This window comes from Esox lucius, chromosome 9 (assembly GCF_011004845.1).
Source record: "Esox lucius isolate fEsoLuc1 chromosome 9, fEsoLuc1.pri, whole genome shotgun sequence".
NCBI classification, from domain to species: Eukaryota; Metazoa; Chordata; class Actinopteri; order Esociformes; family Esocidae; genus Esox; species Esox lucius.
Window position 1 is genome coordinate 2,646,303 of NC_047577.1, and position 24,357 is coordinate 2,670,659.

The following is a 24,357-nucleotide window of genomic DNA, read 5'->3' on the forward strand; positions in this document are numbered from 1 at the left end:
CCCCCCCCCATGCAGAACTTCAGTGAACTGGCGCACCACTTCCGAGAGGTGTTTGGCCACGCCGAATCCCCGGCTCTTACCCATGAGAATCTCAATGACCCGGAATTCATCAGACTCTGGTTCCAGATCAAACTGAAGCCACTTCTGCCTTCCATCCCCACCCGCCTTCTGTCCTGCCTCAGCACAAAGAATTTTACCTGCCCTGTCTACCAAGCCCTGTAAGTATCAGCACTAAACCAGCCCTAAACATTTACCAAGCCCTGTAAGTATCAGCACTAAACCAGCCCTAAACATTTACCAAGCCCTGTAAGTATCAGCACTAAACCAACCCTAAACATTTACCAAGCCCTGTAAGTATCAGCACTAAACCAACCCTAAACATTTACCAAGCCCTGTAAGTATCAGCACTAAACCAGCCCTAAACATTTACCAAGCCCTGTAAGTATCAGCACTAAACCTAACATAAACAACTGCCAAGCCCTGTAAGTATCAGCACTAAACCTACCTTAAACATTTACGAAACTCTGTGAGTATCAACTCTAAACCTAACCTAAACATTTACCAAGCCCTTTGAGTATCATCTCTAAACCTAACATAAACATCTATCAAGCTATGTGAGTATCAACCCTAAACCTAACCTAAACATTTATCAAGCCCTGTGAGTATCAAATCTAAACCTAACCTAAACAATTACTAAGCCCTGAGAGAATCAACTCTAAACCAAAACTAAACATTTACCAAGCCCTGTGAGTATCAACTCAAAAGCTAACCTAAACACCTACCATGCACTCTGAATATTGACTCTAAACCTAACTTAAATACCTAATACAGACCCTGTTAGTGTCAACTCTAAACCTAGCCTAAACATTTACCAATACCTTTAAGTATTGTGGTTGAAATTAAGAACAGTATCAACATTAAACCTAACCTAATACATCCATCAACACCTTTGATTGCCAACAAAAAAAAATACTGTTTGACATCTTTGAGTTTCTATCAAACACATTTTTGTAAAAGTTATATTTATTCTTTGCTTTTGTAAATGGTATTCATAATTTTTATCACTATCACTATTCGGATATCTGTTATATTCTTATAGAGATAGCCTTTATATTACTGTGGGGATAGCTGCTATATTATAATGGGGAGTGCTGTTATATCACTATGGGGATTGCTGCTATATTATTATAGGATAGCTGTTATAATTAAAATGCCTGTGCTGTGTTACAGTGTAGAGGAGCTGAGTCTTAACATATACCTCATGAATCAAAAGGATGAGCAAAATATCTACAGTTACTTCCTGTTCCCCTTCCTTTTGAATCACAACTCTTCAGGTAAGCATTTTGATTGGCTGATGGCAGAATTAGAAGAAAGCAAAAACTGACTATTTCTGCAGCAGTAGAAAATGTAATATTGCTGTTAATGAAATAGAAGTCATCATAACCAAAATGCCTCTGAAATACTGAAACTTTCTACCTTTTCAGACCCACAATGCATCTCTTCAGCTAGTAGCAGCACAGAATGGCTAACAAAGAACTTTGGCGGATTCTCTGTATTAGCTCCTCTGACAGATTTTTATTATCTAAATGCAAATTTCTCAGCTGTAAGTGTCTTGCAAATCATGTTCTTCTCTACCGCCAATTTAATAATTATACTTAATACTTTTGTGTTAAAACTGAGTCTCCTTTCAACAACGTGTGTGTTTTCACAAATCTAAAAGGGACACTGTAACCTCTGTTTATAAGGATTTATAACCTTCTTGTATCCTCTCTTCCAGTTGTCAGCCCTGAAGGTCCTCTCTCCAACGCAAACAGCAGAGCTGGTGTTGTTGTCACTTCCTGGACCAGGTAAAGATGTCGTCATCAACACAGTGTTTGACTTCCTGACTGCATCACCAACGGAGAGGAGATTCCCAGAGTTCCTCCAACAACTGGTTTTGCTCTCTGCTGAGGTAACAGTTAGTGGATTAATAAACAACATTTTTTACTTCAACTTGTTATTGTACTAATGAAGCCCTTTGCTGTTTTTATTTTAGGTGACTGTGCCCTGCCAATCTTATAAAATAATGTAAGTTAGTGTACAAATCAAGCAGGCTAACATTGAAATGCAAACCTGTTTTATCCCCATGCTTTGAAATGGTTTATTATGTTGACTCAAATTTTGTGTTTGTCCCAGCTTTGAGCGTCTGTACAAGGCCTTGGAAATAGTCCCTCTAGAGATGGAACCTGTCGTCTGGTCCACCATAGACCACCTGACACTGACCTCCCCAGCAGGTACAGACACTATTAGTAGTAACCATGGTGACTGTTTTAACTTGAATGACATGATCAATTTGATAGAGAAGGCTAACATTATTTTTCAACGTTTTCTTTATAGATTGCCTGCCAATGAAGGTAAGAACGTCTCTCTTTGTCATGGAAGATTATATTTAATTGACTACTGTCGACTGTTGTACAAGTCATACTGATTATTATTGATGCCTTTGTAATGTAATATGTTGGTTCTTTACAGTGCCCAGTAACACCATCCAATGGTAAGTGTTTCCTTTGACAGCAGCAGCAGATTTGTTAGCGACTGCAATGTATATTGGTGACTAAGAGGTAAAACTAACTGTGTGTCTCTATCTATCATGGTCATTTTCAGATACTAGAATCTGTGAAGGAGTCAACAGGTAAAGAGTCTTCTATGTAATGTCTAGCTGGTCTTAATCCATTTAGAAACTCTCCAATGGTTGTCAGTGATTTTCTTTTCTTTGATATGTTTACAGTTATGGACTGGAAAGTTATTTGGACGTATCAAATTCATCAGATGTGCCCTGTAACTTTACCCTGGAAGAATATGCATGTGCATCGGTGAGATTATTTTACTATAAAAGACAAGGACTTGGAAATACCAAGGTGAAACCTACCTTTAACCCCATGTATAATGTCACTACCTTTACCCCATGTATAATGTCACTACCTTTACCCCCATGTATAAGGTTACTACCTTTACTCCCATGTATAATGTCACTACCTTTACCCCCATGTATAATGTCACTACCTTTACCCCCATGTATAATGTCACTACCTTTACCCCCATGTATAATGTCACTACCTTTACCCCATGTATAATGTCACTACCTTTACCCCCATGTATAATGTCACTACCTTTACCCCCACGTATAATATCACTACCTTTACCCCCACGTATAATGTTACTACCTTTACCCCCATGTATAATGTCACTACCTTTACCCCCATGTATAATGTCACTACCTTTACCCCATGTATAATGTCACTACCTTTACCCCCATGTTAATGTCACTACCTTTACCCCCATGTATAATGTCACTACATTTACTCCATGTCATCTATTCTTCTGTTTCAAAGCTGAACAACTTCACTGCCGACAACCTAGTGTCTCTTCTGAAATGTGAACTAACCAGCAACGCCTCTCAGTCTAAAGAGACCTGGAAGTTTCTCCTCACCAAAGTGACCTCTGTCTTGGACAACGCTCTGGACGTGTTCTCCAATATGGTGAGAATATTGATCAGGGTTCAAGAACTCTGGTCCTCAAAGGCATACAATATCTCTTTTTATGACCTATGAACTCTTCCTTCTCAGTCCATGCCATTGATTGGCCCAGCAGTATCTGAGGTGCTGGATGTGATTGGAGAGATCCGACTCAACCTTCTGACTGACGAACAGCTGAGAAACAGTGATGTCATCAGGACGTGGTTCTCTCAGCGTCTGAGCGTGTTCCTTCCGTCAGCATCAGCAGGGTTTCTGCACTGCCTGAGTACCCGGAACCTCAGCTGTGACTCCTACCAACAGATGTATGTTCCATAGTCTTCTATCAGGCCTTCATAATAAAGGTCGTCATTAGAAATAAACAACTTTAGATATATTATTTTTCTCATGAAAAAGTTTCTTAGCCAGTAGAGGAAGTGATTGTTGTATTCAGCTGACTATGAGGAATCCAATGCCTTTTAAGGAATGTCTCCGTGTAAACAAGTGGGATGACACAATAGTGTGTGTTTTCCACACCAGGGCAATCCATTTTTTGTATTCATGGCTTTTCCCATAAAGTCCAGACCACCCCAGGAATAATCATCAGGTCATAACCATCCATGTGGACAAAAAGATCCAATGTCGTCTTTGGTTTCTAAACACTACGCATCCAAAGAAAGATACTCATGCTGGAAGTGACATGGACGCTTTATCTGGAGGTTTCTTTACGGGTCTTTATTCTTTTGCAGACTTAAGGAGTTCGGCAAACATTTCAACCAGATGGGTCCGATGAGACAAGAGCTTGTGTTGAAATTCTTCATTGTTCCCTTCCTGAGCCAAAACTCCTCAGGTATTGAAGAGACCAATGAGAGTTAAACCAGCAAACTGTCCCTAATCATCATTTACTCATCAACCAGAACCAACTGGTCTTTTCCTTCCAGGCCCTGGCTGTGTGTCCAACTCTAACGGCAGTGTGGACTGGTTGCAGAAGAACTTGGGTCCATTTTCAGCCCTGGTGTCCATCACAGAACTGCTGAACCTCAACACAGCCTTCTCTCCAGTAAGTCTTACTTGCTGCCGACAACTCCACATTGTTTATTCATGAAAACGTTCATGGTATATAGTCAAAAATGTATTAAGAAGCATATTGATTGATAGTAATGTTGACATTTTGGCATACCAGTTCACCCGGATGAAATCATCAAGGATTTTTATTCAAAGACATTTCTTTAACTTTACGACTGTCTCTCCACCTCTACCTCCTTCCAGCTGTCAGCCTTGGAAGTTCTCTCTCCAAAGCAGACAGCAGAGCTGGTGGTGTTGTCACTTCCTGGACCAGGTAATGATGTCATCATCAACACAGTGTTTGACTTCCTGACTGCATCGCCAACGGAGAGGAGATTCCCAGAGTTCCTGCAACAACTGGTTTTGCTCTCTGCTGAGGTAATGATCCCAATGATGACAAATCAACAAACCTAAGTAACTGTCTGTTTGAACAACCCATTTTCATATTGTCTTAATGTGGTGACATTAACTTCTGATTTCTCCTCCAGACCCCAGTTAGATGCCCAGTCTACCAGATCATGTAAGTAAAACCAGAGAGAATATCTACAATAGGCCACTTGGAATACGTGGATCTAGGCCTTGCATGAATATTGTCTGTGTTCATGTGAAAATATTTAAGTGATCTGTCTTTTTTAATGTTGGTTTTACACAGCTTTGTGAGGCTCTACCAAGCCATGTCAGCTTTGCCCAGTCAGTTGGAGCCAATCATCTGGGCCAGTGTCTATGACCTCACAGCATCTGCACCAATAGGTGAGACAGGAACACAGTCTATTTTACCAATCAGATTCTAATTATAATCTGATTTTAAAACAGGTTTTCAACCATTTATGTTTTGTTTTCATGTGAGCAGATTGTGTTCTGATACCAGTTGACCAACAGGTAAGTCACAACATTCATTATTCATATTTGTTCAGATTGTCCAGAAGTTTTGTTGTTTTGCTTTTTAAATTACCCTACAATTAGTAAAGAATGGGTGGACAACTTTGTGACTGTTCTATTATTGTAATGATTCTTTTTTGTGTCTGTTGTTTTCCAGTGTCCGATGTCACCTAACAATGGTAAGTTAAGTTCAGTAAACATCAACTTGATACCAAACCATCCCCCTATCTGTATCTTAGGACTTCAGCACCTTTAATCAAATGTATTATTTTCTGTTTTCTTTTCCATCTCTCTCAGCGACAAGTGTCTGTGCTGGAGTTGACAGGTACAGTCACCTGTTATTCAGATATCAGTATGATTACAACATGTATGGTAACGTTCCCAAAAAAGACCCACATTTACCATAAAGGCCAGTTGGACAATTCTCTCAATAATTGGGAAGTAAATACACACCAGAATCTTCCAGCCATGATCTGTAAAAACATGGGAATTTTGGCGATGTTACACAAAGGATGTAATCCTTCACAAGCCAATGGATGGAACAGTGATCCTGTTTGTTGGAGTTTGTTGTGAGTTTGTCAGTCTGATGTGTCTGTCTTACTGGTGTTACAGCTCTACTCTACAACACCTCTTGGACTCAGGGATCATGACTGGAGATCTATGTAACTACAGCATCAGACAATACGCCTGTTCACAGGTACCAGTAGAACAACCTTAAAATGAACAATATTAGGACTGTAGATGACTGACGTTAGCCAATGGCTTTCTGTTTTATTGGTTGCAGGAAAATCCTCAAATATTTTCTTTGGAATTTGTCTTAATGTGTCATCTGGGGTTTTATACATGCAGTGTTGGTAGTAGTGGGTAAAGGACTTCTCTTTTACAGCTGACAAACCTCACAGTTGACAATCTGGTCACGCTGCTGAAATGCAAACTATCAGAAAACAACACCTACTCTACAGAGACCTGGAAGCTGTTCTTGACTAAAGCTTCTGCAGTTCTGGATCAGGCTCTGGACATTCTCTCCAACCAGGTAAATGTAATCCTGAAGTACATTATGATTAACCTTACTAATGTTGACTGAACCACCGCTTGTATGCTAGTTGGAGAAACTTAAAAAAGAATTGCATTTTTGGATTGCGGTGTGTGGTCAGAGTGAGACATCAAAATGCTCAATCAACCCATTTAATAATTTCAGTTATACAACACAGTATTTTGGAGATTCTAACCTGTCAGTATCTTTTCCTCCCCAGTCCAAGCCTTTGATTGGCCCAGCGGTATCCCAGGCCCTAGATGTGATTGGACAGATCCGGGTCAACAGGCTGACCGAAAATCAGCTGAGAAACAGTGATGTCATCAGGACGTGGTTCTCAGGGCGTCTGAGCGTGTTCCTTCCATCAGCATCAGCAGGGTTTCTGTTCTGCCTGAGTACCCGGAACCTGAGCTGTGACTCCTACCAAGCTGTGTAAGTCGTCGCTCATTTATTGTTATTTTAGAATTTGTTTTGTGTAACAGGTCGTCATTAAGTAACTTTAGAATACTATTGTTTTTTGTTATGTAGGTATTAGGACCTTATTATGTTATATCACAGTAATGTTAGGTGCTCACAATGTTTTCTTCCCCATTAATAGTCTGAATAGTGTTTCTGTAATGTCTTGCCTTCATAATATTATGTTTCCAAACATTTAGGTCATCATTGTGTTTTGTTCCCATCATATTAGTTCCTAATGAAATTCAGTTTCCATACTGTAAGCTTCTAATTAATTGTGTTCATATTATGGATTAGGTCCAAATAACATTGTTCCCATAATATTAAGTTCTAATGAAATTGTGTTCTCATAATATGAGGTCCTCATATTACATTACCTTTTACATTACCTATTGTAATGTTACATATTACATTACATATTACAAGTCTTCATTAGATATACATATTCCATACCTATTATTGTCGATGTAAAGGAGATCACATCAATCATAGTTATTCATGTTAAGGAAGCCCCTCCCCCTTAGTGCTGGTTCAGTATGTCCTCATAATCTGAGTCCTTATAATGGAATGTCTGTGTAAGTTAGATATTTCATAATGGTATTTTCTTCATAGGTTATAATTGTTACTTACCTTCCACTTTCAGAGTGACTGGGTTTGGAGCCCAGTTTGATGAGATGAGCCCAGCACAGCAGCTGTTGGTTCTGAATGACCTGATCATCCCCTTCCTGTCTGGACCCACATCAGGTATTGATCAGCAGAGTTTTTAATTGTTGTTGACAGGGTTTTTTCATATAGTAATTTTCTAATGTTTACCATGTCAGAGTTGAGGGTCAATTTACATGTTTTATATTTTGATGTATTAGCCTGTATGTTCATCTTCTTCTGTCCAGGCGGTGGCTGTGTGTCCACCTCTAACGGCAGTGTGGACTGGCTGCAGAAGAACTTTGGGCCGTTTTCAGCCCTGGTGTCCATCACAGAACTGCTGAACCTCAACACAGCCTTCACTCCGGTAACTCTCACTTCCTGCCGACAACGCCACTTTGTTTATACACAGATATTTTTATTAATGAAGAAATTGAAGAGATATGAAGTGTCCCGATTGATTCTGACTAAGGCATCGTGGTAATATATATTTGTCAATATGACATATTTAAGGGATGTTTTGAGTGTCCAAATAGGAAATAGAATATTTTTCTCTCAATTTTTTGGGGGGGGGGGTAAATATGTCAAGGTAATGGTTTGTTTTGTTGTCTTGTCTCCTCTCTTCCAGTTGTCCGCCCTGACAGTTCTCTCTCCAAAGCAGACTGCAGAGCTGGTGGTGTTTTCTCTTCCTGGTCTTCCAGGTAAAGATGTCGTCATCAACACAGTGTTTGACTTCCTGATTGCATCGCCAACGGAGAGGAGATTCCCAGAGTTCCTCCAACAACTGGTCATATTCTCTGCACAGGTAAGACTTTGTGGATTAGTAAACAACAGTTCAAACTTGGGCCTCAACTTGTTATTGGTGTTTATGAATCCATTTGATGTGTGTTTCAGATAATGCTTCCTTGTGATACGTATAAGATCATGTAAGTTATTTTAGCAGAAGTCTAATCATGAAAATGTGTACATTACTTTTAAAATCTTTTAAACCACAGCAAAATACTATACCTTGACATATCTATATTCTCCATATCCCAGCTTTGAGCGTCTGTACCAGGTCTCATCGTCAGTTCCTCTAGAGATGGAACCTGTCGTCTGGTCCACCATAGACCACCTGACACTGACCTCCCCAGCAGGTACAGACACTATTAGTAGTAACCATGGTGACTGTTTTAACTTGAATGACATGATCAATTTGATAGAGAAGGCTAACATTATTTTTCAACGTTTTCTTTATAGATTGCCTGCCAATGAAGGTAAGAACGTCTCTCTTTGTCATGGAAGATTATATTTAATTGACTACTGTCGACTGTTGTACAAGTCATACTGATTATTATTGATGCCTTTGTAATGTAATATGTTGGTTCTTTACAGTGCCCAGTAACACCATCCAATGGTAAGTGTTTCCTTTGACAGCAGCAGCAGATTTGTTAGCGACTGCAATGTATATTGGTGACTAAGAGGTAAAACTAACTGTGTGTCTCTATCTATCATGGTCATTTTCAGATACTAGAATCTGTGAAGGAGTCAACAGGTAAAGAGTCTTCTATGTAATGTCTAGCTGGTCTTAATCCATTTAGAAACTCTCCAATGGTTGTCAGTGATTTTCTTTTCTTTGATATGTTTACAGTTATGGACTGGAAAGTTATTTGGACGTATCAAATTCATCAGATGTGCCCTGTAACTTTACCCTGGAAGAATATGCATGTGCATCGGTGAGATTATTTTACTATAAAAGACAAGGACTTGGAAATACCAAGGTGAAACCTACCTTTAACCCCATGTATAATGTCACTACCTTTACCCCCATGTATAATGTCACTACCTTTACCCCCATGTATAAGGTTACTACCTTTACTCCCATGTATAATGTCACTACCTTTACCCCCATGTATAATGTCACTACCTTTACCCCCATGTATAATGTCACTACCTTTACCCCCATGTATAATGTCACTACCTTTACCCCATGTATAATGTCACTACCTTTACCCCCATGTATAATGTCACTACCTTTACCCCCACGTATAATATCACTACCTTTACCCCCACGTATAATGTTACTACCTTTACCCCCATGTATAATGTCACTACCTTTACCCCCATGTATAATGTCACTACCTTTACCCCATGTATAATGTCACTACCTTTACCCCCATGTATAATGTCACTACCTTTACCCCCATGTATAATGTCACTACATTTACTCCATGTCATCTATTCTTCTGTTTCAAAGCTGAACAACTTCACTGCCGACAACCTAGTGTCTCTTCTGAAATGTGAACTAACCAGCAACGCCTCTCAGTCTAAAGAGACCTGGAAGTTTCTCCTCACCAAAGTGACCTCTGTCTTGGACAACGCTTTGGACGTGTTCTCCAATATGGTGAGAATATTGATCAGGGTTCAAGAACTCTGGTCCTCAAAGGCATACAATATCTCTTTTTATGACCTATGAACTCTTCCTTCTCAGTCCATGCCATTGATTGGCCCAGCAGTATCTGAGGTGCTGGATGTGATTGGAGAGATCCGACTCAACCTTCTGACTGACGAACAGCTGAGAAACAGTGATGTCATCAGGACGTGGTTCTCTCAGCGTCTGAGCGTGTTCCTTCCGTCAGCATCAGCAGGGTTTCTGCACTGCCTGAGTACCCGGAACCTCAGCTGTGACTCCTACCAACAGATGTATGTTCCATAGTCTTCTATCAGGCCTTCATAATAAAGGTCGTCATTAGAAATAAACAACTTTAGATATATTATTTTTCTCATGAAAAAGTTTCTTAGCCAGTAGAGGAAGTGATTGTTGTATTCAGCTGACTATGAGGAATCCAATGCCTTTTAAGGAATGTCTCCGTGTAAACAAGTGGGATGACACAATAGTGTGTGTTTTCCACACCAGGGCAATCCATTTTTTGTATTCATGGCTTTTCCCATAAAGTCCAGACCACCCCAGGAATAATCATCAGGTCATAACCATCCATGTGGACAAAAAGATCCAATGTCGTCTTTGGTTTCTAAACACTACGCATCCAAAGAAAGATACTCATGCTGGAAGTGACATGGACGCTTTATCTGGAGGTTTCTTTACGGGTCTTTATTCTTTTGCAGACTTAAGGAGTTCGGCAAACATTTCAACCAGATGGGTCCGATGAGACAAGAGCTTGTGTTGAAATTCTTCATTGTTCCCTTCCTGAGCCAAAACTCCTCAGGTATTGAAGAGACCAATGAGAGTTAAACCAGCAAACTGTCCCTAATCATCATTTACTCATCAACCAGAACCAACTGGTCTTTTCCTTCCAGGCCCTGGCTGTGTGTCCAACTCTAACGGCAGTGTGGACTGGTTGCAGAAGAACTTGGGTCCATTTTCAGCCCTGGTGTCCATCACAGAACTGCTGAACCTCAACACAGCCTTCTCTCCAGTAAGTCTTACTTGCTGCCGACAACTCCACATTGTTTATTCATGAAAACGTTCATGGTATATAGTCAAAAATGTATTAAGAAGCATATTGATTGATAGTAATGTTGACATTTTGGCATACCAGTTCACCCGGATGAAATCATCAAGGATTTTTATTCAAAGACATTTCTTTAACTTTACGACTGTCTCTCCACCTCTACCTCCTTCCAGCTGTCAGCCTTGGAAGTTCTCTCTCCAAAGCAGACAGCAGAGCTGGTGGTGTTGTCACTTCCTGGACCAGGTAATGATGTCATCATCAACACAGTGTTTGACTTCCTGACTGCATCGCCAACGGAGAGGAGATTCCCAGAGTTCCTGCAACAACTGGTTTTGCTCTCTGCTGAGGTAATGATCCCAATGATGACAAATCAACAAACCTAAGTAACTGTCTGTTTGAACAACCCATTTTCATATTGTCTTAATGTGGTGACATTAACTTCTGATTTCTCCTCCAGACCCCAGTTAGATGCCCAGTCTACCAGATCATGTAAGTAAAACCAGAGAGAATATCTACAATAGGCCACTTGGAATACGTGGATCTAGGCCTTGCATGAATATTGTCTGTGTTCATGTGAAAATATTTAAGTGATCTGTCTTTTTTAATGTTGGTTTTACACAGCTTTGTGAGGCTCTACCAAGCCATGTCAGCTTTGCCCAGTCAGTTGGAGCCAATCATCTGGGCCAGTGTCTATGACCTCACAGCATCTGCACCAATAGGTGAGACAGGAACACAGTCTATTTTACCAATCAGATTCTAATTATAATCTGATTTCAAAACAGGTTTTCAACCATTTATGTTTTGTTTTCATGTGAGCAGATTGTGTTCTGATACCAGTTGACCAACAGGTAAGTCACAACATTCATTATTCATATTTGTTCAGATTGTCCAGAAGTTTTGTTGTTTTGCTTTTTAAATTACCCTACAATTAGTAAAGAATGGGTGGACAACTTTGTGACTGTTCTATTATTGTAATGATTCTTTTTTGTGTCTGTTGTTTTCCAGTGTCCGATGTCACCTAACAATGGTAAGTTAAGTTCAGTAAACATCAACTTGATACCAAACCATCCCCCTATCTGTATCTTAGGACTTCAGCACCTTTAATCAAATGTATTATTTTCTGTTTTCTTTTCCATCTCTCTCAGCGACAAGTGTCTGTGCTGGAGTTGACAGGTACAGTCACCTGTTATTCAGATATCAGTATGATTACAACATGTATGGTAACGTTCCCAAAAAAGACCCACATTTACCATAAAGGCCAGTTGGACAATTCTCTCAATAATTGGGAAGTAAATACACACCAGAATCTTCCAGCCATGATCTGTAAAAACATGGGAATTTTGGCGATGTTACACAAAGGATGTAATCCTTCACAAGCCAATGGATGGAACAGTGATCCTGTTTGTTGGAGTTTGTTGTGAGTTTGTCAGTCTGACGTGTCTGTCTTACTGGTGTTACAGCTCTACTCTACAACACCTCTTGGACACAGGGATCATGACTGGAGATCTATGTAACTACAGCATCAGACAATACGCCTGTTCACAGGTACCAGTAGAACAACCTTAAAATGAACAATATTAGGACCGTAGATGACTGACGTTAGCCAATGGCTTTCTGTTTTATTGGTTGCAGGAAAATTCTCAAATATTTTCTTTGGAATTTGTCTTAATGTGTCATCTGGGGTTTTATACATGCAGTGTTGGTAGTAGTGGGTAAAGGACTTCTCTTTTACAGCTGACAAACCTCACAGTTGACAATCTGGTCACGCTGCTGAAATGCAAACTATCAGAAAACAACACCTACTCTACAGAGACCTGGAAGCTGTTCTTGACTAAAGCTTCTGCAGTTCTGGATCAGGCTCTGGACATTCTCTCCAACCAGGTAAATGTAATCCTGAAGTACATTATGATTAACCTTACTAATGTTGACTGAACCACCGCTTGTATGCTAGTTGGAGAAACTTAAAAAAGAATTGCATTTTTGGATTGCGGTGTGTGGTCAGAGTGAGACATCAAAATGCTCAATCAACCCATTTAATAATTTCAGTTATACAACACAGTATTTTGGAGATTCTAACCTGTCAGTATCTTTTCCTCCCCAGTCCAAGCCTTTGATTGGCCCAGCGGTATCCCAGGCCCTAGATGTGATTGGACAGATCCGGGTCAACAGGCTGACCGAAAATCAGCTGAGAAACAGTGATGTCATCAGGACGTGGTTCTCAGGGCGTCTGAGCGTGTTCCTTCCATCAGCATCAGCAGGGTTTCTGTTCTGCCTGAGTACCCGGAACCTGAGCTGTGACTCCTACCAAGCTGTGTAAGTCGTCGCTCATTTATTGTTATTTTAGAATTTGTTTTGTGTAACAGATCGTCATTAAGTAACTTTAGAATACTATTGTTTTTTGTTATCTAGGTATTAGGACCTTATTATGTTATATCACAGTAATGTTAGGTGCTCACAATGTTTTCTTCCCCAATAATAGTCTGAATAATGTTTCTGTAATGTCTTGCCTTCATAATATTATGTTTCCAAACATTTAGGTCATCATTGTGTTTTGTTCCCATCATATTAGTTCCTAATGAAATTCAGTTTCCATACTGTAAGCTTCTAATTAATTGTGTTCATATTATGGATTAGGTCCAAATAACATTGTTCCCATAATATTAAGTTCTAATAAAATTGTGTTGTCATAATATGAGGTCCTCATATTACATTACCTATTACATTACCTATTGTAATATTACATATTACATTACATATTACAAGTCTTCATTAGATATACATATTCCATAACAATAATTGTCGATGTAAAGGAGATCATGTCAATCATAGTTGTTCATGTTAAGGAAGCCCCTCCCCCTTAGTGCTGGTTCAGTATGTCCTCATAATCTGAGTCCTTATAATGGAATGTCTGTGTAAGTTAGGTATTTCATAATGGTATTTTCTTCATAGGTTATAATTGTTACTTACCTTCCACTTTTAGAGTGACTGGGTTTGGAGCCCAGTTTGATGAGATGAGCCCAGCACAGCAGCTGTTGGTTCTGAATGACCTGATCATCCCCTTCCTGTCTGGACCCACATCAGGTATTGATCAGCAGAGTTTGTAATTGTTGTTGACAGGGTTTTTTCATATAGTAATTTTCTAATGTTTACCATGTCAGAGTTGAGGGTCAATTTACATGTTTTATATTTTGATGTATTAGCCTGTGTGTTCATCTTCTTCTGTCCAGGCGGTGGCTGTGTGTCCACCTCTAACGGCAGTGTGGACTGGCTGCAGAAGAACTTTGGTCCGTTTTCTGCCCTGGTGTCCATCACAGAACTGCTGAATCTCAACACAGCCTTCACTCCGGTAACTCTCACTTCCTGCCGACAACGGCACTTTGTTTATACACAGATATTTTTATTAATGAAGAAATTGAAGAGGTATGAAGTGTCCCGATTGATTCTGACTAAGGCATCGTGGTAATATATATTTGTCAATATGACATATTTAAGGGATGTTTTGAGTGTCCAAATAGGAAATAGAATATTTTTCTCTCCATTTTTTGGGGGGGGATAAATATGTCAAGGTAATGGTTTGTTTTGTTGTCTTGTCTCCTCTCTTCCAGTTGTCCGCCCTGACAGTTCTCTCTCCAAAGCAGACTGCAGAGCTGGTGGTGTTTTCTCTTCCTGGTCTTCCAGGTAAAGATGTCGTCATCAACACAGTGTTTGACTTCCTGATTGCATCGCCAACGGAGAGGAGATTCCCAGAGTTCCTCCAACAACTGGTCATATTCTCTGCACAGGTAAGACTTTGTGGATTAGTAAACAACAGTTCAAACTTGGGCCTCAACTTGTTATTGGTGTTTATGAATCCATTTGATGTGTGTTTCAGATAATGCTTCCTTGTGATACGTATAAGATCATGTAAGTTATTTTAGCAGAAGTCTAATCATGAAAATGTGTACATTACTTTTAAAATCTTTTAAACCACAGCAAAATACTATACCTTGACATATCTATATTCTCCATATCCCAGCTTTGAGCGTCTGTACCAGGTCTCATCGTCAGTTCCTCTAGAGATGGAACCTGTCGTCTGGTCCACCATAGACCACCTGACACTGACCTCCCCAGCAGGTACAGACACTATTAGTAGTAACCATGGTGACTGTTTTAACTTGAATGACATGATCAATTTGATAGAGAAGGCTAACATTATTTTTCAACGTTTTCTTTATAGATTGCCTGCCAATGAAGGTAAGAACGTCTCTCTTTGTCATGGAAGATTATATTTAATTGACTACTGTCGACTGTTGTACAAGTCATACTGATTATTATTGATGCCTTTGTAATGTAATATGTTGGTTCTTTACAGTGCCCAGTAACACCATCCAATGGTAAGTGTTTCCTTTGACAGCAGCAGCAGATTTGTTAGCGACTGCAATGTATATTGGTGACTAAGAGGTAAAACTAACTGTGTGTCTCTATCTATCATGGTCATTTTCAGATACTAGAATCTGTGAAGGAGTCAACAGGTAAAGAGTCTTCTATGTAATGTCTAGCTGGTCTTAATCCATTTAGAAACTCTCCAATGGTTGTCAGTGATTTTCTTTTCTTTGATATGTTTACAGTTATGGACTGGAAAGTTATTTGGACGTATCAAATTCATCAGATGTGCCCTGTAACTTTACCCTGGAAGAATATGCATGTGCATCGGTGAGATTATTTTACTATAAAAGACAAGGACTTGGAAATACCAAGGTGAAACCTACCTTTAACCCCATGTATAATGTCACTACCTTTACCCCCATGTATAATGTCACTACCTTTACCCCCATGTATAATGTTACTACCTTTACTCCCATGTATAATGTCACTACCTTTACCCCCATGTATAAGGTTACTACCTTTACCCCCATGTATAATGTCACTACCTTTACCCCCATGTATAATGTTACTACCTTTACTCCCATGTATAATGTCACTACCTTTACCCCCATGTATAATGTCACTACCTTTACCCCCATGTATAATGTCACTACCTTTACCCCATGTATAATGTCACTACCTTTACCCCCATGTATAATGTCACTACCTTTACCCCATGTATAATGTCACTACCTTTACCCCCATGTATAATGTCACTACATTTACTCCATGTCATCTATTCTTCTGTTTCAAAGCTGAACAACTTCACTGCCGACAACCTAGTGTCTCTTCTGAAATGTGAACTAACCAGCAACGCCTCTCAGTCTAAAGAGACCTGGAAGTTTCTCCTCACCAAAGTGACCTCTGTCTTGGACAACGCTCTGGACGTGTTCTCCAATATGGTGAGAATATTGATCAGGGTTCAAGAACTCTGGTCCTCAAAGGCATACAATATCTCTTTTTATGACCTATGAACTCTTCCTTCTCAGTCCATGCCATTGATTGGCCCAGCAGTATCTGAGGTGCTGGATGTGATTGGAGAGATCCGACTCAACCTTCTGACTGACGAACAGCTGAGAAACAGTGATGTCATCAGGACGTGGTTCTCTCAGCGTCTGAGCGTGTTCCTTCCGTCAGCATCAGCAGGGTTTCTGCACTGCCTGAGTACCCGGAACCTCAGCTGTGACTCCTACCAACAGATGTATGTTCCATAGTCTTCTATCAGGCCTTCATAATAAAGGTCGTCATTAGAAATAAACAACTTTAGATATATTATTTTTCTCATGAAAAAGTTTCTTAGCCAGTAGAGGAAGTGATTGTTGTATTCAGCTGACTATGAGGAATCCAATGCCTTTTAAGGAATGTCTCCGTGTAAACAAGTGGGATGACACAATAGTGTGTGTTTTCCACACCAGGGCAATCCATTTTTTGTATTCATGGCTTTTCCCATAAAGTCCAGACCACCCCAGGAATAATCATCAGGTCATAACCATCCATGTGGACAAAAAGATCCAATGTCGTCTTTGGTTTCTAAACACTACGCATCCAAAGAAAGATACTCATGCTGGAAGTGACATGGACGCTTTATCTGGAGGTTTCTTTACGGGTCTTTATTCTTTTGCAGACTTAAGGAGTTCGGCAAACATTTCAACCAGATGGGTCCGATGAGACAAGAGCTTGTGTTGAAATTCTTCATTGTTCCCTTCCTGAGCCAAAACTCCTCAGGTATTGAAGAGACCAATGAGAGTTAAACCAGCAAACTGTCCCTAATCATCATTTACTCATCAACCAGAACCAACTGGTCTTTTCCTTCCAGGCCCTGGCTGTGTGTCCAACTCTAACGGCAGTGTGGACTGGTTGCAGAAGAACTTGGGTCCATTTTCAGCCCTGGTGTCCATCACAGAACTGCTGAACCTCAACACAGCCTTCTCTCCAGTAAGTCTTACTTGCTGCCGACAACTCCACATTGTTTATTCATGAAAACGTTCATGGTATATAGTCAAAAATGTATTAAGAAGCATATTGATTGATAGTAATGTTGACATTTTGGCATACCAGTTCACCCGGATGAAATCATCAAGGATTTTTATTCAAAGACATTTCTTTAACTTTACGACTGTCTCTCCACCTCTACCTCCTTCCAGCTGTCAGCCTTGGAAGTTCTCTCTCCAAAGCAGACAGCAGAGCTGGTGGTGTTGTCACTTCCTGGACCAGGTAATGATGTCATCATCAACACAGTGTTTGACTTCCTGACTGCATCGCCAACGGAGAGGAGATTCCCAGAGTTCCTGCAACAACTGGTTTTGCTCTCTGCTGAGGTAATGATCCCAATGATGACAAATCAACAAACCTAAGTAACTGTCTGTTTGAACAACCCATTTTCATATTGTCTTAATGTGGTGACATTAACTTCTGATTTCTCCTCCAGACCCCAGTTAGATGCCCAGTCTACCAGATCATGTAAGTAAAACCAGAGAGAATATCTACAATAGGCCACTTGGAATACGTGGATCTAGGCCTTGCATGAATATTGTCTGTGTTCATGTGAAAATATTTAAGTGATCTGTCTTTTTTAATGTTGGTTTTACACAGCTTTGTGAGGCTCTACCAAGCCATGTCAGCTTTGCCCAGTCAGTTGGAGCCAATCATCTGGGCCAGTGTCTATGACCTCACAGCATCTGCACCAATAGGTGAGACAGGAACACAGTCTATTTTACCAATCAGATTCTAATTATAATCTGATTTCAAAACAGGTTTTCAACCATTTATGTTTTGTTTTCATGTGAGCAGATTGTGTTCTGATACCAGTTGACCAACAGGTAAGTCACAACATTCATTATTCATATTTGTTCAGATTGTCCAGAAGTTTTGTTGTTTTGCTTTTTAAATTACCCTACAATTAGTAAAGAATGGGTGGACAACTTTGTGACTGTTCTATTATTGTAATGATTCTTTTTTGTGTCTGTTGTTTTCCAGTGTCCGATGTCACCTAACAATGGTAAGTTAAGTTCAGTAAACATCAACTTGATACCAAACCATCCCCCTATCTGTATCTTAGGACTTCAGCACCTTTAATCAAATGTATTATTTTCTGTTTTCTTTTCCATCTCTCTCAGCGACAAGTGTCTGTGCTGGAGTTGACAGGTACAGTCACCTGTTATTCAGATATCAGTATGATTACAACATGTATGGTAACGTTCCCAAAAAAGACCCACATTTACCATAAAGGCCAGTTGGACAATTCTCTCAATAATTGGGAAGTAAATACACACCAGAATCTTCCAGCCATGATCTGTAAAAACATGGGAATTTTGGCGATGTTACACAAAGGATGTAATCCTTCACAAGCCAATGGATGGAACAGTGATCCTGTTTGTTGGAGTTTGTTGTGAGTTTGTCAGTCTGACGTGTCTGTCTTACTGGTGTTACAGCTCTACTCTACAACACCTCTTGGACACAGGGATCATGACTGGAGATCTATGTAACTACAGCATCAGACAATACGCCTGTTCACAGGTACCAGTAGAACAACCTTAAAATGAACAATATTAGGACCGTAGATGACTGACGTTAGCCAATGGCTTTCTGTTTTATTGGTTGCAGGAAAATTCTCAAATATTTTCTTTGGAATTTGTCTTAATGTGTCATCTGGGGTTTTATACATGCAGTGTTGGTAGTAGTGGGTAAAGGACTTCTCTTTTACAGCTGACAAACCTCACAGTTGACAATCTGGTCACGCTGCTGAAATGCAAACTATCAGAAAACAACACCTACTCTACAGAGACCTGGAAGCTGTTCTTGACTAAAGCTTCTGCAGTTCTGGATCAGGCTCTGGACATTCTCTCCAACCAGGTAAATGTAATCCTGAAGTACATTATGATTAACCTTACTAATGTTGACTGAACCACCGCTTGTATGCTAGTTGGAGAAACTTAAAAAAGAATTGCATTTTTGGATTGCGGTGTGTGGTCAGAGTGAGACATCAAAATGCTCAATCAACCCATTTAATAATTTCAGTTATACAACACAGTATTTTGGAGATTCTAACCTGTCAGTATCTTTTCCTCCCCAGTCCAAGCCTTTGATTGGCCCAGCGGTATCCCAGGCCCTAGATGTGATTGGACAGATCCGGGTCAACAGGCTGACCGAAAATCAGCTGAGAAACAGTGATGTCATCAGGACGTGGTTCTCAGGGCGTCTGAGCGTGTTCCTTCCATCAGCATCAGCAGGGTTTCTGTTCTGCCTGAGTACCCGGAACCTGAGCTGTGACTCCTACCAAGCTGTGTAAGTCGTCGCTCATTTATTGTTATTTTAGAATTTGTTTTGTGTAACAGATCGTCATTAAGTAACTTTAGAATACTATTGTTTTTTGTTATCTAGGTATTAGGACCTTATTATGTTATATCACAGTAATGTTAGGTGCTCACAATGTTTTCTTCCCCAATAATAGTCTGAATAATGTTTCTGTAATGTCTTGCCTTCATAATATTATGTTTCCAAACATTTAGGTCATCATTGTGTTTTGTTCCCATCATATTAGTTCCTAATGAAATTCAGTTTCCATACTGTAAGCTTCTAATTAATTGTGTTCATATTATGGATTAGGTCCAAATAACATTGTTCCCATAATATTAAGTTCTAATAAAATTGTGTTGTCATAATATGAGGTCCTCATATTACATTACCTATTACATTACCTATTGTAATATTACATATTACATTACATATTACAAGTCTTCATTAGATATACATATTCCATAACAATAATTGTCGATGTAAAGGAGATCATGTCAATCATAGTTGTTCATGTTAAGGAAGCCCCTCCCCCTTAGTGCTGGTTCAGTATGTCCTCATAATCTGAGTCCTTATAATGGAATGTCTGTGTAAGTTAGGTATTTCATAATGGTATTTTCTTCATAGGTTATAATTGTTACTTACCTTCCACTTTTAGAGTGACTGGGTTTGGAGCCCAGTTTGATGAGATGAGCCCAGCACAGCAGCTGTTGGTTCTGAATGACCTGATCATCCCCTTCCTGTCTGGACCCACATCAGGTATTGATCAGCAGAGTTTGTAATTGTTGTTGACAGGGTTTTTTCATATAGTAATTTTCTAATGTTTACCATGTCAGAGTTGAGGGTCAATTTACATGTTTTATATTTTGATGTATTAGCCTGTGTGTTCATCTTCTTCTGTCCAGGCGGTGGCTGTGTGTCCACCTCTAACGGCAGTGTGGACTGGCTGCAGAAGAACTTTGGTCCGTTTTCTGCCCTGGTGTCCATCACAGAACTGCTGAATCTCAACACAGCCTTCACTCCGGTAACTCTCACTTCCTGCCGACAACGGCACTTTGTTTATACACAGATATTTTTATTAATGAAGAAATTGAAGAGGTATGAAGTGTCCCGATTGATTCTGACTAAGGCATCGTGGTAATATATATTTGTCAATATGACATATTTAAGGGATGTTTTGAGTGTCCAAATAGGAAATAGAATATTTTTCTCTCCATTTTTTGGGGGGGGATAAATATGTCAAGGTAATGGTTTGTTTTGTTGTCTTGTCTCCTCTCTTCCAGTTGTCCGCCCTGACAGTTCTCTCTCCAAAGCAGACTGCAGAGCTGGTGGTGTTTTCTCTTCCTGGTCTTCCAGGTAAAGATGTCGTCATCAACACAGTGTTTGACTTCCTGATTGCATCGCCAACGGAGAGGAGATTCCCAGAGTTCCTCCAACAACTGGTCATATTCTCTGCACAGGTAAGACTTTGTGGATTAGTAAACAACAGTTCAAACTTGGGCCTCAACTTGTTATTGGTGTTTATGAATCCATTTGATGTGTGTTTCAGATAATGCTTCCTTGTGATACGTATAAGATCATGTAAGTTATTTTAGCAGAAGTCTAATCATGAAAATGTGTACATTACTTTTAAAATCTTTTAAACCACAGCAAAATACTATACCTTGACATATCTATATTCTCCATATCCCAGCTTTGAGCGTCTGTACCAGGTCTCATCGTCAGTTCCTCTAGAGATGGAACCTGTCGTCTGGTCCACCATAGACCACCTGACACTGACCTCCCCAGCAGGTACAGACACTATTAGTAGTAACCATGGTGACTGTTTTAACTTGAATGACATGATCAATTTGATAGAGAAGGCTAACATTATTTTTCAACGTTTTCTTTATAGATTGCCTGCCAATGAAGGTAAGAACGTCTCTCTTTGTCATGGAAGATTATATTTAATTGACTACTGTCGACTGTTGTACAAGTCATACTGATTATTATTGATGCCTTTGTAATGTAATATGTTGGTTCTTTACAGTGCCCAGTAACACCATCCAATGGTAAGTGTTTCCTTTGACAGCAGCAGCAGATTTGTTAGCGACTGCAATGTATATTGGTGACTAAGAGGTAAAACTAACTGTGTGTCTCTATCTATCATGGTCATTTTCAGATACTAGAATCTGTGAAGGAGTCAACAGGTAAAGAGTCTTCTATGTAATGTCTAGCTGGTCTTAATCCATTTAGAAACTCTCCAATGGTTGTCAGTGATTTTCTTTTCTTTGATATGTTTACAGTTATGGACTGGAAAGTTATTTGGACGTATCAAATTCATCAGATGTGCCCTGTAACTTTACCCTGGAAGAATATGCATGTGCATCGGTGAGATTATTTTACTATAAAAGACAAGGACTTGGAAATACCAAGGTGAAACCTACCTTTAACCCCATGTATAATGTCACTACCTTTACCCCCATGTATAATGTCACTACCTTTACCCCCATGTATAATGTTACTACCTTTACTCCCATGTATAATGTCACTACCTTTACCCCCATGTATAAGGTTACTACCTTTACCCCCATGTATAATGTCACTACCTTTACCCCCATGTATAATGTTACTACCTTTACTCCCATGTATAATGTCACTACCTTTACCCCCATGTATAATGTCACTACCTTTACCCCCATGTATAATGTCACTACCTTTACCCCATGTATAATGTCACTACCTTTACCCCCATGTATAATGTCACTACCTTTACCCCATGTATAATGTCACTACCTTTACCCCCATGTATAATGTCACTACATTTACTCCATGTCATCTATTCTTCTGTTTCAAAGCTGAACAACTTCACTGCCGACAACCTAGTGTCTCTTCTGAAATGTGAACTAACCAGCAACGCCTCTCAGTCTAAAGAGACCTGGAAGTTTCTCCTCACCAAAGTGACCTCTGTCTTGGACAACGCTCTGGACGTGTTCTCCAATATGGTGAGAATATTGATCAGGGTTCAAGAACTCTGGTCCTCAAAGGCATACAATATCTCTTTTTATGACCTATGAACTCTTCCTTCTCAGTCCATGCCATTGATTGGCCCAGCAGTATCTGAGGTGCTGGATGTGATTGGAGAGATCCGACTCAACCTTCTGACTGACGAACAGCTGAGAAACAGTGATGTCATCAGGACGTGGTTCTCTCAGCGTCTGAGCGTGTTCCTTCCGTCAGCATCAGCAGGGTTTCTGCACTGCCTGAGTACCCGGAACCTCAGCTGTGACTCCTACCAACAGATGTATGTTCCATAGTCTTCTATCAGGCCTTCATAATAAAGGTCGTCATTAGAAATAAACAACTTTAGATATATTATTTTTCTCATGAAAAAGTTTCTTAGCCAGTAGAGGAAGTGATTGTTGTATTCAGCTGACTATGAGGAATCCAATGCCTTTTAAGGAATGTCTCCGTGTAAACAAGTGGGATGACACAATAGTGTGTGTTTTCCACACCAGGGCAATCCATTTTTTGTATTCATGGCTTTTCCCATAAAGTCCAGACCACCCCAGGAATAATCATCAGGTCATAACCATCCATGTGGACAAAAAGATCCAATGTCGTCTTTGGTTTCTAAACACTACGCATCCAAAGAAAGATACTCATGCTGGAAGTGACATGGACGCTTTATCTGGAGGTTTCTTTACGGGTCTTTATTCTTTTGCAGACTTAAGGAGTTCGGCAAACATTTCAACCAGATGGGTCCGATGAGACAAGAGCTTGTGTTGAAATTCTTCATTGTTCCCTTCCTGAGCCAAAACTCCTCAGGTATTGAAGAGACCAATGAGAGTTAAACCAGCAAACTGTCCCTAATCATCATTTACTCATCAACCAGAACCAACTGGTCTTTTCCTTCCAGGCCCTGGCTGTGTGTCCAACTCTAACGGCAGTGTGGACTGGTTGCAGAAGAACTTGGGTCCATTTTCAGCCCTGGTGTCCATCACAGAACTGCTGAACCTCAACACAGCCTTCTCTCCAGTAAGTCTTACTTGCTGCCGACAACTCCACATTGTTTATTCATGAAAACGTTCATGGTATATAGTCAAAAATGTATTAAGAAGCATATTGATTGATAGTAATGTTGACATTTTGGCATACCAGTTCACCCGGATGAAATCATCAAGGATTTTTATTCAAAGACATTTCTTTAACTTTACGACTGTCTCTCCACCTCTACCTCCTTCCAGCTGTCAGCCTTGGAAGTTCTCTCTCCAAAGCAGACAGCAGAGCTGGTGGTGTTGTCACTTCCTGGACCAGGTAATGATGTCATCATCAACACAGTGTTTGACTTCCTGACTGCATCGCCAACGGAGAGGAGATTCCCAGAGTTCCTGCAACAACTGGTTTTGCTCTCTGCTGAGGTAATGATCCCAATGATGACAAATCAACAAACCTAAGTAACTGTCTGTTTGAACAACCCATTTTCATATTGTCTTAATGTGGTGACATTAACTTCTGATTTCTCCTCCAGACCCCAGTTAGATGCCCAGTCTACCAGATCATGTAAGTAAAACCAGAGAGAATATCTACAATAGGCCACTTGGAATACGTGGATCTAGGCCTTGCATGAATATTGTCTGTGTTCATGTGAAAATATTTAAGT

General features: G+C 40.0%; 1 protein-coding gene across 7 annotated transcripts in view; it reads left to right on the forward strand.

Annotated features, from left to right (window-relative positions):
* mslnb (mesothelin b) overlaps positions 1-24,357 on the forward strand; it is a 91,693-nt gene that overhangs the window by 15,634 nt on the left and 51,702 nt on the right. For 4 of the 7 annotated variants that reach the window (XM_034294027.1, XM_034294023.1, XM_034294029.1 and 1 more), the window contains exons 14-95: positions 16-218; positions 1,231-1,334; positions 1,485-1,603; positions 1,778-1,951; positions 2,036-2,067; positions 2,176-2,273; positions 2,377-2,393; positions 2,512-2,533; positions 2,644-2,671; positions 2,768-2,852; positions 3,372-3,518; positions 3,606-3,817; positions 4,241-4,341; positions 4,433-4,551; positions 4,761-4,934; positions 5,045-5,076; positions 5,209-5,306; positions 5,407-5,435; positions 5,593-5,614; positions 5,733-5,760; positions 6,048-6,132; positions 6,322-6,468; positions 6,689-6,900; positions 7,568-7,668; positions 7,815-7,933; positions 8,195-8,371; positions 8,461-8,492; positions 8,605-8,702; positions 8,806-8,822; positions 8,941-8,962; positions 9,073-9,100; positions 9,197-9,281; positions 9,803-9,949; positions 10,037-10,248; positions 10,672-10,772; positions 10,864-10,982; positions 11,192-11,365; positions 11,476-11,507; positions 11,640-11,737; positions 11,838-11,866; positions 12,024-12,045; positions 12,164-12,191; positions 12,479-12,563; positions 12,753-12,899; positions 13,120-13,331; positions 13,999-14,099; positions 14,246-14,364; positions 14,624-14,800; positions 14,890-14,921; positions 15,034-15,131; positions 15,235-15,251; positions 15,370-15,391; positions 15,502-15,529; positions 15,626-15,710; positions 16,178-16,324; positions 16,412-16,623; positions 17,047-17,147; positions 17,239-17,357; positions 17,567-17,740; positions 17,851-17,882; positions 18,015-18,112; positions 18,213-18,241; positions 18,399-18,420; positions 18,539-18,566; positions 18,854-18,938; positions 19,128-19,274; positions 19,495-19,706; positions 20,374-20,474; positions 20,621-20,739; positions 20,999-21,175; positions 21,265-21,296; positions 21,409-21,506; positions 21,610-21,626; positions 21,745-21,766; positions 21,877-21,904; positions 22,001-22,085; positions 22,553-22,699; positions 22,787-22,998; positions 23,422-23,522; positions 23,614-23,732; positions 23,942-24,115; positions 24,226-24,257. In XM_034294027.1, coding sequence (XP_034149918.1) covers positions 16-218; positions 1,231-1,334; positions 1,485-1,603; positions 1,778-1,951; positions 2,036-2,067; positions 2,176-2,273; positions 2,377-2,393; positions 2,512-2,533; positions 2,644-2,671; positions 2,768-2,852; positions 3,372-3,518; positions 3,606-3,817; positions 4,241-4,341; positions 4,433-4,551; positions 4,761-4,934; positions 5,045-5,076; positions 5,209-5,306; positions 5,407-5,435; positions 5,593-5,614; positions 5,733-5,760; positions 6,048-6,132; positions 6,322-6,468; positions 6,689-6,900; positions 7,568-7,668; positions 7,815-7,933; positions 8,195-8,371; positions 8,461-8,492; positions 8,605-8,702; positions 8,806-8,822; positions 8,941-8,962; positions 9,073-9,100; positions 9,197-9,281; positions 9,803-9,949; positions 10,037-10,248; positions 10,672-10,772; positions 10,864-10,982; positions 11,192-11,365; positions 11,476-11,507; positions 11,640-11,737; positions 11,838-11,866; positions 12,024-12,045; positions 12,164-12,191; positions 12,479-12,563; positions 12,753-12,899; positions 13,120-13,331; positions 13,999-14,099; positions 14,246-14,364; positions 14,624-14,800; positions 14,890-14,921; positions 15,034-15,131; positions 15,235-15,251; positions 15,370-15,391; positions 15,502-15,529; positions 15,626-15,710; positions 16,178-16,324; positions 16,412-16,623; positions 17,047-17,147; positions 17,239-17,357; positions 17,567-17,740; positions 17,851-17,882; positions 18,015-18,112; positions 18,213-18,241; positions 18,399-18,420; positions 18,539-18,566; positions 18,854-18,938; positions 19,128-19,274; positions 19,495-19,706; positions 20,374-20,474; positions 20,621-20,739; positions 20,999-21,175; positions 21,265-21,296; positions 21,409-21,506; positions 21,610-21,626; positions 21,745-21,766; positions 21,877-21,904; positions 22,001-22,085; positions 22,553-22,699; positions 22,787-22,998; positions 23,422-23,522; positions 23,614-23,732; positions 23,942-24,115; positions 24,226-24,257 — 7,922 coding nt within the window. The remainder of the gene's footprint in view (positions 1-15; positions 219-1,230; positions 1,335-1,484; positions 1,604-1,777; positions 1,952-2,035; positions 2,068-2,175; positions 2,274-2,376; positions 2,394-2,511; positions 2,534-2,643; positions 2,672-2,767; positions 2,853-3,371; positions 3,519-3,605; positions 3,818-4,240; positions 4,342-4,432; positions 4,552-4,760; positions 4,935-5,044; positions 5,077-5,208; positions 5,307-5,406; positions 5,436-5,592; positions 5,615-5,732; positions 5,761-6,047; positions 6,133-6,321; positions 6,469-6,688; positions 6,901-7,567; positions 7,669-7,814; positions 7,934-8,194; positions 8,372-8,460; positions 8,493-8,604; positions 8,703-8,805; positions 8,823-8,940; positions 8,963-9,072; positions 9,101-9,196; positions 9,282-9,802; positions 9,950-10,036; positions 10,249-10,671; positions 10,773-10,863; positions 10,983-11,191; positions 11,366-11,475; positions 11,508-11,639; positions 11,738-11,837; positions 11,867-12,023; positions 12,046-12,163; positions 12,192-12,478; positions 12,564-12,752; positions 12,900-13,119; positions 13,332-13,998; positions 14,100-14,245; positions 14,365-14,623; positions 14,801-14,889; positions 14,922-15,033; positions 15,132-15,234; positions 15,252-15,369; positions 15,392-15,501; positions 15,530-15,625; positions 15,711-16,177; positions 16,325-16,411; positions 16,624-17,046; positions 17,148-17,238; positions 17,358-17,566; positions 17,741-17,850; positions 17,883-18,014; positions 18,113-18,212; positions 18,242-18,398; positions 18,421-18,538; positions 18,567-18,853; positions 18,939-19,127; positions 19,275-19,494; positions 19,707-20,373; positions 20,475-20,620; positions 20,740-20,998; positions 21,176-21,264; positions 21,297-21,408; positions 21,507-21,609; positions 21,627-21,744; positions 21,767-21,876; positions 21,905-22,000; positions 22,086-22,552; positions 22,700-22,786; positions 22,999-23,421; positions 23,523-23,613; positions 23,733-23,941; positions 24,116-24,225; positions 24,258-24,357) is intronic. The other 3 variants (XM_034294026.1, XM_034294025.1, XM_034294024.1) reach the window with 3 other exon arrangements.